This window comes from Glycine max, chromosome 14 (genome assembly GCF_000004515.6).
Source record: "Glycine max cultivar Williams 82 chromosome 14, Glycine_max_v4.0, whole genome shotgun sequence".
NCBI classification, from domain to species: Eukaryota; Viridiplantae; Streptophyta; class Magnoliopsida; order Fabales; family Fabaceae; genus Glycine; species Glycine max.
Window position 1 is genome coordinate 26,458,618 of NC_038250.2, and position 18,556 is coordinate 26,477,173.

The following is an 18,556-nucleotide window of genomic DNA, read 5'->3' on the forward strand; positions in this document are numbered from 1 at the left end:
TGCATTTGATTGTGGTTGATTATCATAATTAGGTGTTTATTAGACTTAGAAATAGTTATCTTTAAGTGAAAAAGCCTTGCTCCCAAATCTTCAAATCTTCGTATCTCTCTCATTTCTTAACCAAATCACTTCAAACAAAGCCCAATCTTCACCATTTTCATTTCTCTTTCAAACCCATTGATCAAAATCCGCTACAGCATCTTCAAATGGCAGAATCATCAAAGAAGTGAAAAGAATCTTCCTCCACCACCACCGCTGTTGGCCACCGCCGCCAAGGAACCTTTGGAAACCCACCCGCACCAGTTCCTCCTTCTCTTTCATATCCTAGATCATTTTCCCAAGCCTCTGAGGAGGATTTGATTCTGATGTGGGCCTTTCAAACTGGTTGTCAGATCGACTGGGCCTATTTAGTTCGGTACCGAATGCATAAGGCACTATGGGCCAACACATAAATCACCTTGTTACTCTTTTTCTTCATCATTTCAATGTTCCTTTGGATGATAAACCATTTGTCAAGGTCAAAAGTTCTTTCTCTATTGGTGTTGGTGCGGTTACCTCCTTTGGTTAGCGAAAGGATGTTGATGGTCAGTGGATTCACAAACATGACTTGCCTCCACCTATTCCTGACGAGCGTACCCCATCTCCTCCACCACAACGGGGTGATTCCACTTCTCTTCTAACTGAAGTCCTCACAGAATTCCGCGGTCTTTGAGCTTTTGTGGGTGACCACTTTAATGTGATGGATACTCGCCTTGATGCAATGGATACTCGCTTTGATGGGATGGATACGAGGATCACTCAACTCGAAGATGATATGAGCTTCATTAGGCGTTGCTTCGATCCCCTGGCCGACTCTTAGTTTATGTTCTATTTCCTTAGTTTTATATGTATTTCAGCCTTGTATTTTGGCGTTTATTACTTTTGTACTTTGATTTGGATGTTTACCATTATGTTTTGGTCTGTGTTTTCTTATTCTAGACTTTGTTTTGGATGATTCAGACTTGCTTGGTTTATTCTATGGATTGCATTGGTTTTGGATGGATTGTGCTATGATTTTGAGGTTGCCTTCGTTCCTTTTTCTCCTGACATTTTTGGCTTTTTGATGTTGCCAAACGGGGAGAGAACAATGGTAGAATTTATCATAAACTTAGGCATAAATTCCAATCTTGAGGGGGAGTAAGGGTTATGAGCATGCATTATCAATTGTATACCATTTATCTTGATTTCAGATTATTGTCATCATCAAAAAGGGGGAGATTGTAGAAGCGTATGTGATATGAAGTTTTGATGATGCCAAAGATAAGCGCTTCTCACGTTTGATCCAAGTCAAGAATCCATAAATTTAAGATAATTGATGAACTTAGTTCCTAGAATATAAGGAAGAGTTTCTTAATTGATGATGCACAGGTTTGGCCAAAGGATATTTTTCAAAAAGTTTTGAGATTTCATAAATATGATATTTACTCTCTGGTAATCAATTACCAGAGGTTGTAATTGATTACCAGTGGCCAAAATAATTTCTAAAATGCTCTTACAAAATTTGAATTTAAATTTTAAGCCTGTAATTGATTACACAAGGCTTGTAATCGATTACCAGACACGAAAATTCAAATTTCAAATCTGAAGAGTTACAACTCTTCAGAAACTAACTATATAATTGATTACAATAGTTATGTAATCGATTACCAGTAAGAAATTTTTGAAAATAACTCCCAAGAGTCACAACTGTTCAAGAAGTTTTTGAATGACTATCAGAGGCCTATCAATAGGTGACTTGGGACATGAAATTTTTAAGAAAGTTTTCCTAAACAAATTGTCTTATCCTCTCAATACCAAATTGTCTTATAACTCTCAAAAAGAATTCCTTGGCCAAAACACTTGCAAATTCAATAAGGAATCTTGAGTGATCTTCAATTGTAATATCTTTCTCTTAAAGCGAGAATTCTTCTTCTCATTCAAAGAAATTGATTAAGGGACCGATGGTCTCTTAAGTTGTAAGGATTTTTTAATGCAAGGGAATGGTTGTCCCTGTGTGGTTCAGACTTTGTAAAAGGCATTTTACAATATAGTGAAAATCTCAAGCGGGTTACTTGGGGACTATATGTAGGCATAGGACGTGGCCAAACCAGTATAAAAACTGAGTTTGTATTCTCTCTTTCCTTAAACTTATGTTATTTATTATTGTTTATATTTTGCTTTAAAGAAGTTTGTTTTTGAATTGTTCTTAGAGTAATTCATAATAAGGGTTGCATTGTTAATTAAAAAGATAGTTAAATTTTAATTGGGGGATAACTTGTGTATCTTAATTCAACTCCCCTTCTTAAGATAATTGAGATCACTTGTCTAACAACTTTTTATTTTGTGAACCTAATTAAGTCTATGTGTAATATTCAGTTATTCAAGATTACATATTGTGACATGTAACAGTCTAATTAAATTTAAATGGTTATATTAATTTCTCTTTGTGAATACAATTGGTAAATATAGATTATGACCCATATTAAAATATCATCTATTTAAATTTGATGTAGTTTTTAGTAATATTATTTTTTTCATCTACTATATTTAAGTAGACAACGATTCCAGGGAAAAGGGAAGTTTTTAATGGTGGTGGCCTACTTAAAAATTATCTTCACTCCTATGTCAAAAACCTGCATAGCGACAGAGTAAAAAATCTAACCACGGTTGGTTTGCCCTTTAATCGAGGCGATTGCACTCCACATTTCATCACTATTTTATCTCTCATTTGTCACTGTATTAGTGTATTCCAAGTTTCTATTATAAGTAAACATTTCTTTTATTTAAAAAATAATTTCTGAATTAAAGCTTATTCTAAATAATAAATATATTACATATTTATATAAAAAATTTATCCTAATAAAATAATTTTAATACGATTCAGTCGGCATTTAGATCAAATTTCATTTATATTCTATTCAATGAGTATCACTTCACATATATTTATAGTTGCTTTTTTAACTACTGTTAAAAAAATAGTTATTTTTTTTTAATCTCAGTACTATAAGATAAGTTAAAAAGAAATTTACTCACTAAAACTAATGAATGCAATGTCTAAAATTAAGTAAGATCTCATAGAATTACATAAAATCCAAATTATGATCTATATTTTAAATTTTAACACAGGTGAATAAAACTTAAATATGATATTTTAAATTTTAATTACAAAAAAGAAAATACAAGTATTATAATAAACAATAAATGTCATTACTTAAAAATTAAATCTGATGAAATAAAGTAAAAGGCAAGACTCCAAATGTCATAAAAAAATATGTACTACTCTAATTAAGGTCTATGTGTTAATTTTCATCTTTGACACGACTCTGAAAAATTCATTACAAAGGCTTCTTAACTACTATTGTGAGTTTTCTTCCTTTTCCATTTTTTCATAGCATCTTTTATTACCTTGGTGTCAAAAGCGTTGGAAGTGAAGAGTAATGGATACTTCTTGTTATAAATCTTTTCTCCTTTTTTTGTCTTCTAAATTATAAAACTAAGCTTTGAAATTATTATCGTATTTCTTGAATGCTTTTATAAAACTCAACATTCAGAACAAGAAGACAAACCTCAAAATAACATTTTAATAATTATTTATTTAAGAATAAATATAATCCATTATTTTATTAAAATATTGTATCCAATGTCACTTCAATTTTTTTTTACTATATTTATTCTTGAAAAGTAAAGTGTGTTGGATTTTTTTATATACTATCTTTGCATTTCTTAGATGTAATATTAATTGTTTTGTCTGAAATTCAACAATTAAATGTTCATTATTTATTAAGCATGTGGTAAAATTAAAAAGAGAATTGAGAGAGAAGATATAAAAGCGCAAAACAAGATAAGCTTGGGATAAGAAACTAAGAAACTATGAAAAAATAAGACTTTAAAAATAAACAAAAAATATCATTAATGATTAAATATGGTGAAATAAAGAAAAAAATTAAAATAAAGTGAGATAAAATATTTAATTTGATAAAATTTATTAACTTCTAAAATGATATACAGATACACGTGTATTTAGGAATGAAAACATAATATACATGTTAATTCATAATATAAGAAAAATTTATAATATTTTAAATTTAGCATAATAAAAATACAGACGTACACGTGTTTGTATTTCTGCTAGTTATATATAAATTAAATTATTAAATATAAAACACATTAATTTTTAATCAACATACTTTATTAAATTAAATGATCTATACTGTTTTTCATTGTTAATTTGTTGTTTTTGTTTTAATTTTGTTTATATTTTCTAATGCTAATATATTATTTTATTTATATCTAAAATAAAAATTAAATATTATATTAGCAATGAAATTATTAGTTTTAGAAATAAAGTATTATCACAAATTAGTGTTTTTCAAATGTAGTTAATGTTGGATAAGTGGCCAAGAAATTTTAAGAAGGGGGAGGTTGAATTAAGATTTCGTTGACTATTTCTAATTGAAATTTTTTCCTTTCTTAATTATTCCCTAGATTTAATTATTTCTTTGTTAACAAGTTACTGAAATAATAAATGAAGGAAAATAACTTGCGGAAATGTAAAGACAATAGAAAGTAAAAGAGATAAGGAAAGAGAGAATACAAAACCCCGGATTTATCCTGGTTCGGCCACAATCCGTGCCTACATCCAGTCCCCAAACAATCCGCTTGAGATTTTCACTATCCTTATAAAATCCTTTACAAGCAATGAACCACAAAGGAATCTCGTCATTTGTGTTCAGTGATCACAACCAAGAAGTTATGCTCACTTCTTGCAATGAACCCAAAAGCGGTTAGTCTTTTGAATCCAATGATCAACCAAAGAGCAAATCCTGCTTCTTGCAATGAACCCAAGGAACGTTGGTCCCTTGTGTTGAGTGTTCAACCAAGAAGACCTTCTCTTGAAAACAGTCACCAAGAGTAGGTCTCTTGAAAAGCTTTTTGTAAGAATGGAAGAGGAGAGGAAAGTAGAATAACACAAGTTTTTGCCCAATGAACTTTTCTTGACAAAGCAAGTATTGAACAAAAACTCTTAGAAAGATGTTAAGAATGATTCAGTAAAAATCAGTTCTTGATCAATATAGAAATTCGTGTCATGATCACATATTTATAGCCATTTGATGGCTCTTAAAGAAACCATGTTAAAAGTTGTGACTCTTGGCAATTTATTTTTCAAAACCAGTCACTGGTAATCGATTACCATTATAGTGTAATCAATCACACATCAACAGTTGTGACTCTTCATGTTTAGATTTGAAAACCAATGTTTAGAAACACTGGTAATCAATTACAAATGTTGTGTAATCGATTACACCAGTTTGAAAATGTTTTATCACAAGTTGAGACTCTTGAAATTTGAAACTCAATGTTCAAAAACATTGGTAATCGATTACATACCCATGGTAATCGATTACTACTTTGTAAGACAGTTATAAAATTGTTTTGGACTTTTGGTAATCGATTACTGCCTTATGGTAATCGATTACCAGAGAGTAAAAACCCTGGTAAAAGATTTTCCTTTGAAAAATTCTTTTGAACAAATTATACTATTCAATCTTTTCTTTTGAAAAATTCTTTTTATACTTATCTTGATGCTTTTCTTGATGTTCTTGCATATGTTGAGTCTTTTCTTGATTCTTCACTTGAATCTTGATTCTTGATTGAATGACTCTTTGATTCTTGAAACACTTGCTTGAATCTTGATTCTTGACTTGAGTCTTTGGCATCATCAAAATAAGCTTGGAAGCATTACTTTTAGAATTAATGATTATATATTGAGAAAGCTTTAGACAAAATAAATTATAGTTTTAATTTTTTATTTTTATGAAATATTTTTTTTTGTAAAAAATTCATATTGGATCACTCAACTGACTCACTATTTATGATGGGTTTAACCAAACTTAACTTGACCTATGAAGATCTCTAATTTTATCTTATAATGACAGTGACAATTCATTTAATTAGATGACATTATAAATTACAATTTCATTTTAATTAGAATATATTATATTTGTTCCTAAAATTGTGAATCACTGATAAATTAATCCATGTCAATACGTGAAAAGTTCAAATTTAAATATTTAATATTTAGATGCAAACAAAGAGAAAAAAAATAGTCACATAATCAATTTAATAATAAATTAATTCTTAAATTTTATAATATAACCTAATTAGTTAAAAAATATAATTTGTTATTAAATTGGTTATTAAATAATATAACTAAATGATAAAATAATTTTGCACTAATTTATTTATGGCAGGTTTTTGTATTTTTACAACTAAATTTATCTTTTTTATCACACCTTCCTAAACAAATTTAACTATTTAACCTTTTAATAAAATTCAAATTAAATGTCCATAGCCATTAGGATTAGTACTGGTGAACCTATATTTGTTGTTCGCGTTTTGAAGTTCTCTTTCGCGACACAGGAAAGAAAGATCGAGGTTTCTCTTCACTCATCCTTCGCCCTAGCTGCGTATCCCTACCACCGTTCTAGACAGGACCTACAGTAAGAGCCTGCTGTTGTTTGGTTCATTATTATTATTATTATTATTATTATTGGTTTGTTGGATCTTTGTAATTTGGTTTCCCACTTTCTCTATGCCTTTAAGATGTTTGATACAATGTCTATTCCAGTTACCAGTAGCTTCTCCTAACTCCTTCATGGGTTTTGAAAATGCTGATTGGGTTTCGAGGATCTATTTCTCCGTGATTTATCTTTAATTTGCGAGTGTTATAGTAGTGTCTAATAGTTTCAAGAAAGAAATAGGGTTGGCCACGTTGTATGATTCTGAAACATTGCATGGTACATTACACTAGGTAAACAAACTGGGGACACCATTTCTGTCTCTGGTTCGATTTGTTTAATAACATTAAACAAGTTATCGAGTTTTTATTTTTGGTTTAATTACTATCTAGTCCTGGACAAAGTTTACCTTTTAGTTCCTATAGTTAAAAATTATCCATTTTTTGTCCATATACATACCATTTTAATCCCTTTTAGTCCCTATATATAGCGTTTTAATCCCTTTTAGTTTCAAAAGTCTAAATTCATAGGGACTAAAAGAGATTAAAATAGCATGTATAAGGACTAAAAGAGATGAACTTTAAGTTTATGGACTAAAAGGTAAAGTTTGTACAACTATAGGGACCAAATGAGTAATTAGACTTTTTATTTTTTTAGTGTATTGTACTCCTATTATGTGTATTATATAAGGGTTTGCATCTCCTCAAAGAAAACAAACACACTAACTAAAGAATGAAAGAAATAATTTTGTGTGGTTTATCTTTTCTCAATCACGGCGAAAAAAATCTTATCACAGAAGAGAAAATGCTACACTATTTGATTTATGGGCCTGTTTATGTAAGCTTCTCCAAAAGGACTTTTAGAAGAAGAAAAAAATGATGAGTTTCTCCATAAGTTAAAATTAGCTTCTGTATTAGCTAATTTGTAGAACCTCTCTCATATAACTTCTCTAAAAGATGATCTTCAATAAACTTCAACTGAATGCTATTTTCACTTTTCTGGCAGCTATTCTTACTTTTTCAATTTTGTTATTGCTCAGCTTTCTTTTTGTTGCAGAACATAGAAAATAGATGGGATTGTCGAATGCTTCTGAGGATTTGTCATCAGAGATGGAGGTTGATGCCTTTAGACGCCTTTTTCCACTTCGATATTTTGAGCGTCATCTTGCTGAATCTATAAGGCCAGATGGTAGACCACTTGGAAAAGCTAGAGAAACAAGTATTTTTCTTGGTTAGTTACTTTTTTTCCCCTACTGAATACAATCTGTAAAATCTTTGGTATGTAGTTTGTTATTTACACTTGGATTCAAACTTAGGTGGTTAACTCACTTGATCAGGTGCTGTTGCGTCTGCTAATGGGTCGGCTCTTGTGAAGATTGGATCAACTGTTAGTCACTCTAATTGTGTCTTTTTTGTTAAATGTTGTTGTGAATTTGGGTTCTTGATTTTATTATGGAATGGATTTAACGACATCCTATTTGATATTTTCTCAGACTATGTTGACTGCTATTAAAATGGAAGTCATGACTCCCTCCTTGGAGTCTCCAGATGAGGGCTGTCTAGGTTGGCTATCACTCAATGTGCCACTTAATTGTTAGTTATTAAGTCTTTTTGCTCACTGGCCATAAAATTAACATGTTAATATCTGTTATTTCAGCTATTGATTTCCACATGCCTCCAATTTGTTCTCCGATTGTTAGGCCTGGCAGGCCTGCTGAAGCATCACCGGTGGTATCAAAGCAGTTGTCTGACACCATTTCAAGGCATATTATAATCTTCGCTGTCACTTTGTTAGGTTCAATTATTTCAGATGATGCAAGAAACTAATCTATCAAAGTCACTTCACCTACCTTTGGTGAATAAAAAGGGAATTTTATGTTTGGTTCTTAGATATCAAGATAAAATTTGTTTGTGATTTATTTCTTTGAATTCTTCCAAAGCCACTTCACCCTCCTTTTCCTAGAGTATGTTTTATACTCAATGCAAATGTCCCCTTTTTGAATGAGGATGCTCATCTTTTGATATATTCTTACTGTAATGTACATAGAATTATGAATGCTAATTGTGATCATGTATGAACATTTAACTGAAAGTATGCCGTTTAAAGTGGTTGGCAGATTAGACAAGATTTCCCCCCTCTATTTAAAATCTTTTCAATGGTTTTCCCCACCTGTTGTCTTTATGGACTTGTATTTGTATCATTTAGTTGTATGTTAGGGATGGGATGATTTTTTTAGTGAAAAGCAAGATGGATAAAATTGTATTGAAGTATATATTCTCTAATATAATTTTCTTAGAATAATTGATATAAAATGATGGATTATCATGAAACCTTCTAACAAAAACTGAAGACTTTACCCTCCCTTCCCTGCCCCTCCATCCAAACATACAGGGTCTTTGTCAACCTTCATGGTGATCGATAATCTGGATTACTTGTTTGATCTGTAAAATTGGACTCCAGTAGATATTAACCTTTTTTTTTCCGACCTATACTTGTTTTTGCAGTTCTAGAATGATTGATTTGAAAGAATTGTCCTTGGTTGGTGGAAAAGCTGCATGGATGGCTTACCTGGTTAGCTTTTATATGGACGGCATTTACCAAATTTCACATATCAGCTATAGAAAGAGTGCATAGCACACCTCATTCGGTGTGAGGCACTCTGTCTTTGTTTGCTCTGATGGTGTTGTTATTAATCTATTGAACGACAGAATGCTGCCTTCTCTATCATGCAGGATATCTATTGTTTGGATGCTGATGGTGCTCTTTTTGATGCTGCATTAATTTCTGCAGTTGCTGCCTTATCTCATTGTAAGTAATGTCATATTCACTGTAATTTATTCATATTATGCATCTATTAGACCAACCCCTTATTCAGAATAATAAGGCCCACATTTGAAAACTGTACATGAGGAAATTTAGGAACAAAAAGAAGAAAAAACCAGCTGATGATATGTCAGCCAAGGGGGTTAGATAGAATAGGGTTGCTACAATTATTATGTTTATCTTTTAGTTGTTATCCTGTTTTGTTACTTTGTCAATTTATTTTTTGGAGGCTATTACCTCTTGTTACGTAGCACTGGCTAAGGATATGATGGTATCAACAAAAACAGGAAATGAAACAGTAAATTACTAGAACAGTAATGGAATGGAAATGGATATATTATAATGGAAATGGCTTATTACAATATATGAAAAATGAAGATAGAATTGATAACAAACTATCAATTCTCCATAGCACAATGGCTCCTCAATTCACGCTAGTGAATTGCCTTTGCTAACAGAAAACTTAGCTCCCCTTCTCTTTCCTCTAACCACCCTTATATACACCTCACTCCAAGCACCTCATGCAAATCTTCACACAATATTCCCTTCCACGTAATCATTCTTTCTGTTGCCAACGTTCCCCATAATACCCTTCTTATTCTTTCTTTGGTAGACTCTCCATACCTTAGGTCTTGGGCCCTCATCAATGCCCACTAGCTCATCAGCATTCCTATCAATACCACCCTCTTCAATAAGAACCTTGTCCTCAAGGTTAAATTTCGGAAACTGTCCCCTAATAACAACATCATCTTCCCATGTCACATCATCAATAGACTTGTCTTTCCATTGAATAAGACTCTGAGGAACTGAACTGCCATTCTTCATAATGATTCTAGTACCCAGCACTCTAACAGGATAAATTTCCTCATCCATGATTACTTCAAGATCTTTAGGCAACTCATTCTGCACATGATATTCCCCTACAGCCTTCTTAAGCAATGAAACATGAAATATAGGGTGGATTTTGGACTGATCAGGCAGTTGCAGTTTATAGGCCACTGCACCAATTTTTTTAATGATTTTGAAAGGTCCATAAAATCTGGCTGCTAGCTTCTGGTTAATTCTCTTCACAACAGACTGCTGCCTATGAGGCCTCAGTTTCAAGAACACCCACTCTCCCACTTCAAACTCCACATCTCTTCTCTTCTTGTCAGCATAAGTCTTCATCTGTTGTTGAGCCCTCAAAAGATGAGCTTTCAATTGACTCAAAGCCTCATCCCTCTCCTGTAATTCCAAAGCCACTGCAGCTACCTTAGTTTCATTACTAAGGAATCGAATTAACTTGGGAGGTTGTCTGCCATACACTACCTCAAAAGGGGTTTTTCCAATTGACTCATGGTAGGTAGTATTGTACCAATACTCTGCCCATGACACCCAATAAGACCAGGTTTTAGGTTGTTCAGCCACAAAACACCTAAGATAGCTCTCTAAACATCGGTTTATAACCTCTGTTTGTCCATCTGTCTCTGGATGGTAAGATGAACTCATTTTCAGACTTGTCCCCTGTAGCTTAAAAATTTCTCTCCAAAAATGACTAATAAACAGAGGGTCTCTGTCACTCACAATTGACATAGGAATGCCATGTAGCCTTATCACTTCCTTCACAAAAATCTCTGCTATGGTCTTAGCTGTGTAGGGATGTTTTAACAAAATGAAATGACTGTATTTAGAGAGCCTATCCACAACAACCAATATTGCCTCATAACCCCTAGACTTAGGCAATCCAGTTATGAAATCAATAGACAAGTCCTCCCATATGGCATTAGGTATGGGTAGAGGTTGTAGTAACCCTCCAGGAGTTGTCGCAGCATATTTCTGTCGTTGGCACACATCACATGCTCTAACATAGTCCCTGACTGTTTTCTGCATACCTATCCAATACAAGTTCTCAGCTACTCTCTTGTAAGTTCTCAAAAATCCAGAATGACCTCCCATTGGTGTTTCATGACATTCTTTTAACAGCTGAGGAATCATTGATGAATTCTTACCTATCACCAAACGATCCTGATACAACAATACCCCTTGATGTATCACAAAACCAGGGTACTTGTCAGGATTTTCCACCACTTTCTTTAGCAATTCCTGAACCGACACATCATTTTCCACATCTTTCAGCAGTTGCTGCCTACCTATCCACACAGGTGAATAAGCCATAACTGCTAACTCACAATCATCATAGCATCTGGACAATGCATCTGCAGCTTTGTTTTCCAAACCCGGTTTATACTTTACTTCAAATTGGTAGCCTAACAGCTTAGCCAACCAACATTGCTGGTCTGGTGAAGAAATCTTTTGTTGTAGGAAATGCTTCAGGCTCTTATGGTCTGTATACACTACAAATTCCTTCCCTAACAAGTAGTGTCTCCAGTGTTGGATTGAAAGAACCAATGCCATTAATTCTTTTTCATAAACAGACTTAGCCAAGTTATTTTCAGACAAGGCTTTGCTGAAATAGGCAATTGGTTGTCTGTTTTGCATAAGAACAGCTCCAATGCCCCTACCAGCTGCATCACACTCCACTTCAAAAGCCACATCAAAGTTTGGTAATGCTAGGACAGGAGATGTGGTCATGACTGTCTTCAGCTTCTGAAAAGCTTCCCTAGCAGACTCATTCCATAAGAAGTTGTCTTTTTTTGTTAAATCTGTGAGTGGTCTAGCAATTTTACCATAGTCTTTAACAAACTTCCTATAGTAACCAGTGAGACCTAAGAAACCCCTCACCCCTTTTACAGTCTTAGGCTCAGGCCACTCCATTATGCACTTCACTTTACTAGGATCAACAGACACACCAGCAGCAGAGATGATATGGCCTAAATAATCCACTTGTGAACAACCAAAACTGCACTTCTTCTTGTTTGCCACAAAACAATGCTTCACCAAAACTTCCAGCACTAGTTTTACATGGTTCAAATGGTCCTGTTCATTCTTGCTATAAACAAGAATGTCATCAAAAAACACCAGCACAAACTGTCTAAGAAAGGGTCTGAATATATCATTCATTGTTGCCTGAAATGTTGCTGGAGCATTCATCAATCCAAAAGGCATGACCAGATATTCATAGTGGCCATTGTGGGTTCTAAAAGCTGTCTTATGGATATCTTGCTCATGCACCCGTATCTGATGATAGCCAGACTTTAAATCAATCTTAGAAAAAACTGTAGACCCAAACAACTCATCCAACAGTTCATCAACTACAGGTATAGGATATTTGTCTGGCACTGTAGCTTTGTTCAAGGATCTATAATCCACACACATCCTCCAAGAGCCATCTTTCTTTTTAACTAAAATAACAGGGCTAGAGAAAGCACTCATACTAGGCCTGATTACTCCAGCTTGAAGTAACTCAGCCACTTGCTTCTCAATCTCCTCCTTCTGGTGATGAGGATACTTATATGGTCGCATATTAACAGGTCCATAATTAGGAATAAGATTTATCTGATGTACCTGACTTCTTATGGGAGGTAATGATAATTGTTCTGTAAACACTTCAGGAAAAGTTGTTAGCAAATCACCAATGTTTCCTTGAATTTTCACATTACTGTCCAGTAGCTTCTCTTCAAGAGACCATAACTCAATAGGACTCATAGCTCTGTCCTTCCCTTCTAAGTATGTGTGCAAACATCCTTGAACTAACTGCCTTCCACCTTGACCCTTCAAAGTCATCATTTCACCATTATGCCAAAACTGCATGGTTAGATCCTTCCAATCCATCACCACCTTGCCCAAAGTACTGAGCCAAGAGACTCCTAGAACCACATCCAAACCACCCAGTCCTAATACCAACGCATCAATTTCAAACTCATTAGACCCTAGGACAAGTCTAACTCTTCTGCAAACCCCTTCAGATAACACCTTGTGACCATCCCCTAACTTGATGCTCTTCACAGTGGTTGGAGTAACCTTCAAACCCAAAGCAGTGACCAACTCTGGAGAGATGAAACTATGGCTTGCTCCACTATCGATGAGCACACCCACATTAACATGCTCCAACTTCCCTTCAATTTTCATTGTTTGAGACTCCCCCATCTTCCCCAAAACTCCAATCAACTTACACTCCGCCTCCGTCATCTCTTCCTCCTCCGACTCTTCACCCTCCATGGCTACAATCTCACCGTCATCATTCAAAGACTCACCATCACCCAAAATAAGCACACGCAGTGAACGTTCAGGGCATTTGTGTTGAGTAGGGTGGTACTTACCCCCACACTTGAAGCATAAGCCCTTAGCTCGTCTTTCCTCCATTTCCTCACTGCTAATCCCTCTCCACCGATCGTTCGTACCACCACGACGATCCCCTTCGTGTTTCCTTCCTGTTGAACTCAACGACGACGTCGTATTGGAAGTGGATCCAATAGAAACAGTTTTGCGAGATGGGTTAGTCCAACCCGATTTTGAGAAACGGGTTATTTCCTTCTGGGTCAGGTTGGACCCAGTCCGGAATTTAGATCTAGGCCCATATTCACTACGACCCACATTCTTCTTCATAGAGGCTCTGTTTTCATCATCGTCTTCCTCGCGAAGCTCTTCCTCCACATCCTTCGCAATTCTCATCATCTGCATACGATTGGCAGGGTTGAGAGTCCTTACCCTCCGTCGTATGGGTGCTTTCAACCCACTCATAAAGTAACCCAAGTATTGCTCCTCAGGTAAACGTCCCACCTGAGACGACAACAGCTCAAACGCCTCGACAAACTCCTCCACACTTCCCGTTTGTCTCAACGTAGATAACTCTTCAAACGGATTCTCTAATCGCCGGCCACCGTACCGCGCAATTAGTGCTTTCTTCAGCTTCTCCCATGAAAGATCGTCCTCTGTTTCCATTAGCAAATTGAACCAATGGATTGTGGATCCTCCCATGCTCAATCGTGACAGCTTCACACGCATCTCCTCCGGTGTATTCTGCACGTCAAAGTAGATCTCAGCACGTGTGATCCACGCCACTGGATCCTCACCTTCGAAGAGGGGTAGTTTCACCTTCTTTCCGGCGAGACGAGACTCGTTCTGTGATGAATCACCCACAAAAGCCTCACCTTCTTGCGTTGCTCCCTTCTGACCGATTTGTTTACTGAGCTCAGTTAAAACCAAACTCTGCTGTTGCATCTGCTGAGCGTGTTGTGACATTTGCAGAGCAAGCTCTTGCAATGTCGTTGTGACATTTCCCATCTGTGTCTCCAGAGCTTCAATCCGATCACCCATTTTGGGTTTCCTTGGCATCTACAATCACTGGTTCCAGGGGAATTGATCCGGCAGGTCGGACCAATTGATGGGTATCAACAAAAACAGGAAATGAAACAGTAAATTACTAGAACAGTAATGGAATGGAAATGGATATATTATAATGGAAATGGCTTATTACAATATATGAAAAATGAAGATAGAATTGATAACAAACTATCAATTCTCCATAGCACAATGGCTCCTCAATTCACGCTAGTGAATTGCCTTTGCTAACAGAAAACTTAGCTCCCCTTCTCTTTCCTCTAACCACCCTTATATACACCTCACTCCAAGCACCTCATGCAAATCTTCACACAATATTCTCTTCCACGTAATCATTCTTTCTGTTGCCAACGTTCCCCATAATACCCTTCTTATTCTTTCTTTGGTAGACTCTCCATACCTTAGGTCTTGGGCCCTCATCAATGCCCACTAGCTCATCAGCATTCCTATCAGGATACCTACTTATGGGGTGCTCTCGGTCATCATTACGCAAACTTTTGGAATTTTTAGTAGAAACATAGGACGCTAAACTTCGTATGCATCTTTCTGAATAAAATAGTTATGCTTTCTATACAGTAAGAGACCACAGTGGGTGGTCACTGGCATGACCATCAGAGAGAAGACGTAATCTCACTAGTTTGTTGACTTTGTTCTGTTGAGATGAGAAGGTTGCAGTCCTTCACCACACTCAGTCACCGGAAAATGGCTGGAGTTGTCATCTCTGGTGAAGATGAGTGGGTGCAGATAAATCAGTTGGAGAGGAGAAAAAGAGAGACTAGAGAAGGTTGTCATGTTTGTTGCTGAATTGGGTGTGGGGGAGGTGGGGAGGTGGGGAGTTAGGGTAGTTTGACTAAGGACTAGATGTCCTTTCCTTTGTATCCTAAAATAGCCCCCATTATGACATTGGAGCTTGGGGGGAATTGGGTTTACCTAACCCATCAACATTATGCCACTATTACATGCTACAGAACTGCAATACCCAATACAACAAAAATACCGCATGACAGCATCTCTCTAGTGGCCAGCTTCTGTTCTGTGCCGCAATGGTACTATAGAACCTCTATTGCACTCTGCATAACTATGCTAATGCAGTAACCCTCAATCTACTCCATTGATGTTTTTCGGATTTTTTAGTACAGAGGACACTTCCTTTTATACAGTATAGCTAAGGTTCCCAACAGAATCATTCAGAAGATAGATTTTTCTTGTGGTTAAAGAGAAGTTATATGTTGCTATTGATGTTCTCAATGTGATGCCTTCAACACTGTTGTGGTATTACAATATTGGTTTTGTCTTATACGAATTTCTGCATTGACAGTGCAAATTCCTGCTGTTGCCATGAATGATGATGGCAAAATAGTACTCGTGTCTGGCGAAGATGGACAAAAGCCAGTCAATAAGGAGAAGAGGAAGCTTACATTAAGAAGCATTCCATTCTCATTAACATGCATACTTCACAAGAATTACATCTTGGCAGATCCTACTGCTGAAGAAGAATCTATTATGGAAACCCATGTGACAATAGTTTTGGATACATCCGGTCAACTAATATCTCTTTACAAGCCTGGTGGGCCAGCTCTTGCCTATACTTCTGCTATCCAGGTTAGTTTGAACATTGCAATCGAACTAACAAGGTGAACCATATCACTGTTATAGCATTAAGTCATTAACATAATGCATTAGTGAACAATTTTGAAAAAATTAGTCAATACTTTTAAAATTTTAAGTCAGTTCTTCAAATGAATATAAGTTATGAGGTCCTCTGAGACCTTCATATGCCCCAACTGATATTCAAAGCAGGACCATTTAAAGGCTTGCATCTGTCTGATTGAGGTTCAAATTTATTTATTAATATCATCTATCATTGTTTAATTGTACGAGTTTTTTATTCAATCTTCTCCTAGGTGTTCATTCATTTTAGAGGTTTATTGAGTTTTTAATTTTAAGGGTCAAATTATGACAAAGTACGGTTGATTGTGGAAATTTAATTAATGTGTATTAAAATCCCCAAAACAGAAAAGTTTAGTATTCTACCTGATATGAATCATTTACTGAAATTATACAGTAGTTATAACGATACTTGTGATTTCAGGATTGTGTCGGGCTAACGGGGCAAAGAGTAAAGGAACTAAAGAGCTACTTAGACAAAGAAAATTCTGCTATGGAGGTGGTGGTTTGAGTAGAATTATTAATTACACAGTAATCTTTTTTGTCCTGAATGGTTGTTTAAATTATTATAGTATTTGTACATTCAGGAATCAGGATCACAGGTACTGTGGCCTTTCACTATAAAAGAAATTATTTTACGAATTTATTCCATCTATTGGAACATTAATTTGTTGTCATTTCGGCATTTGATTTCACATATATGGCGGATGGTTTTTGGGATATAATTCTGTTCAAAAACCGATTCAAACTAGTTCAAACTTGTAACACTGATCTAAAAACCAAAAGCTAGACAATCGTTAAAAATTTGAAAATAAAGATAAAAAATCATTTTTTATTCGGTTTGGTTGCTGGTTCTTATATTTTCTCTAAATCAAACTAAACCGCAAGGTATGTTAAACTTGTATTAATTTTCCTATTCCTCTCAAATAAATCCTAACCTAAAATGGGTTGTTGCATCACCAGGGTAACAATTTTAAATTTTAAATGTTACTGAATAAATACTTATTTTTGTCTTTTTTTGATTAGGCATTTATAATTAGTTCTTTGAAATAGAAAATTAAATTCTTGATAAATTGTTTCTTTAGTTGCTAAACTTATAATGCATTGATAGTTTATTCCTTGAAAGATGAAATAAAATAAAATTGTTTACAGATTTGTGAAAAGTGCGGCAATTTAGTTCAGATATTAAATATCTGTCAAGGAAAACAAATTATTCTAGATGGTATTTGTTGACAGATTTGTTAGCCAAAATTTTCATGTGTGTGTTGTTGACTCCAATGATGAATAGGATGAATTGATTTGTTAGTAGGACCAAATGTTATTATTATTTTTTTTTTTACATTGAAAACCTTTTGCAAGAAAGTAACCCTTGAATTGCAACAACTACTTTTTCCCCACCACCATTATATGTTCTCTTCTAAAGGCAACTCTATTTTCTTCTCCCAACTTCAACTGCTAATTTTTTTCCCCAAGTTGAATACAATATTTTTTTCTTCTTCCAGCCATGAATGCAAGTTTTGTTGTTCTTCCTTTGCTGCTCAAATTTCATGGAAATGGGTTGATAGGTAGCAAAAAAGCTATGCTACCTCTACTCCTAATTATACAACTAAAAGAGATAAACTAACAATTTTGAATTTTTCATTCCTTTCTCAAAGATGCCAAAGACTACATACATATAGCTAAAACACTAAGGCTACATGTGTCCACAATTCCAATGATAACTACAGCTACTACCAGCTAATAAAAGGTTGTATTTACAACAAAGTTAATTTTATTGAATTCAAAGTTGAAATCCCCTGCAAGAGTTGAGGTCTTCATGTTTATTCTTGGTCTTTCAACAACATTAGGCCCAATATTGGTGATGGACCTATCATTCACATGATGAGTATGGTGGAAAAAGAAGCCATGGGGAAAGGTGGATCATCTAACAATAGCAATGACAGTCATGTGTGTAATGTTGAATGCTATTATAGGTTGAAGGTTGTAATAAGAACATCCAAAATCTCTAAAAGTCCAAAATCAATCCTTTTGATGAGAGGTGAATATGGAAAGACTGAGAGTGAGGATGAATGCCTTGCAAATAGAGTTGAAGATAATCAAATACTCTGTTTTTCTTTTGCTTTTAGTCATGGTCGATTTAAAGGTGGTAAAAGGGTGATGGAACATGTAACTGGCCCAAGTTTCGTTTTGATTTTTTTTGGACGAATTTGTGAGTTAGTTGCTAAATAGAGGGATGTATTTGAGATTATCTGATATCAATGAAGGACTTATTTATCGATTAACATAATGTTGAAAATGGGTCACTGACG

General features: G+C 34.9%; 1 protein-coding gene across 4 annotated transcripts; it reads left to right on the forward strand.

The window, feature by feature from the left end:
* Positions 1 to 6,357: 6,357 nt before the first annotated feature.
* LOC100812232 (exosome complex component RRP43) lies at positions 6,358 to 16,889 on the forward strand. Of its 4 annotated transcripts, none has more exons than XM_006596121.3 (9): positions 6,358 to 6,518; positions 7,593 to 7,766; positions 7,873 to 7,922; positions 8,029 to 8,098; positions 8,193 to 8,298; positions 9,041 to 9,107; positions 9,245 to 9,344; positions 15,898 to 16,181; positions 16,672 to 16,889. In XM_006596121.3, the coding sequence occupies exons 2-9, from the start codon at positions 7,607 to 7,609 to the stop codon at positions 16,756 to 16,758; spliced, it is 924 nt and encodes a 307-aa protein (XP_006596184.1). In that variant the 5' UTR covers positions 6,358 to 6,518; positions 7,593 to 7,606; the 3' UTR covers positions 16,759 to 16,889. The 4 variants fall into 4 exon arrangements, with proteins under 4 accessions (XP_006596184.1, XP_003544676.1, XP_006596183.1 ...); XM_003544628.4 differs by having other exon boundaries at positions 9,269 to 9,344; XM_006596120.3 differs by having other exon boundaries at positions 6,381 to 6,518; positions 7,576 to 7,766.
* The last annotated feature ends 1,667 nt before the right edge of the window (positions 16,890 to 18,556 follow it).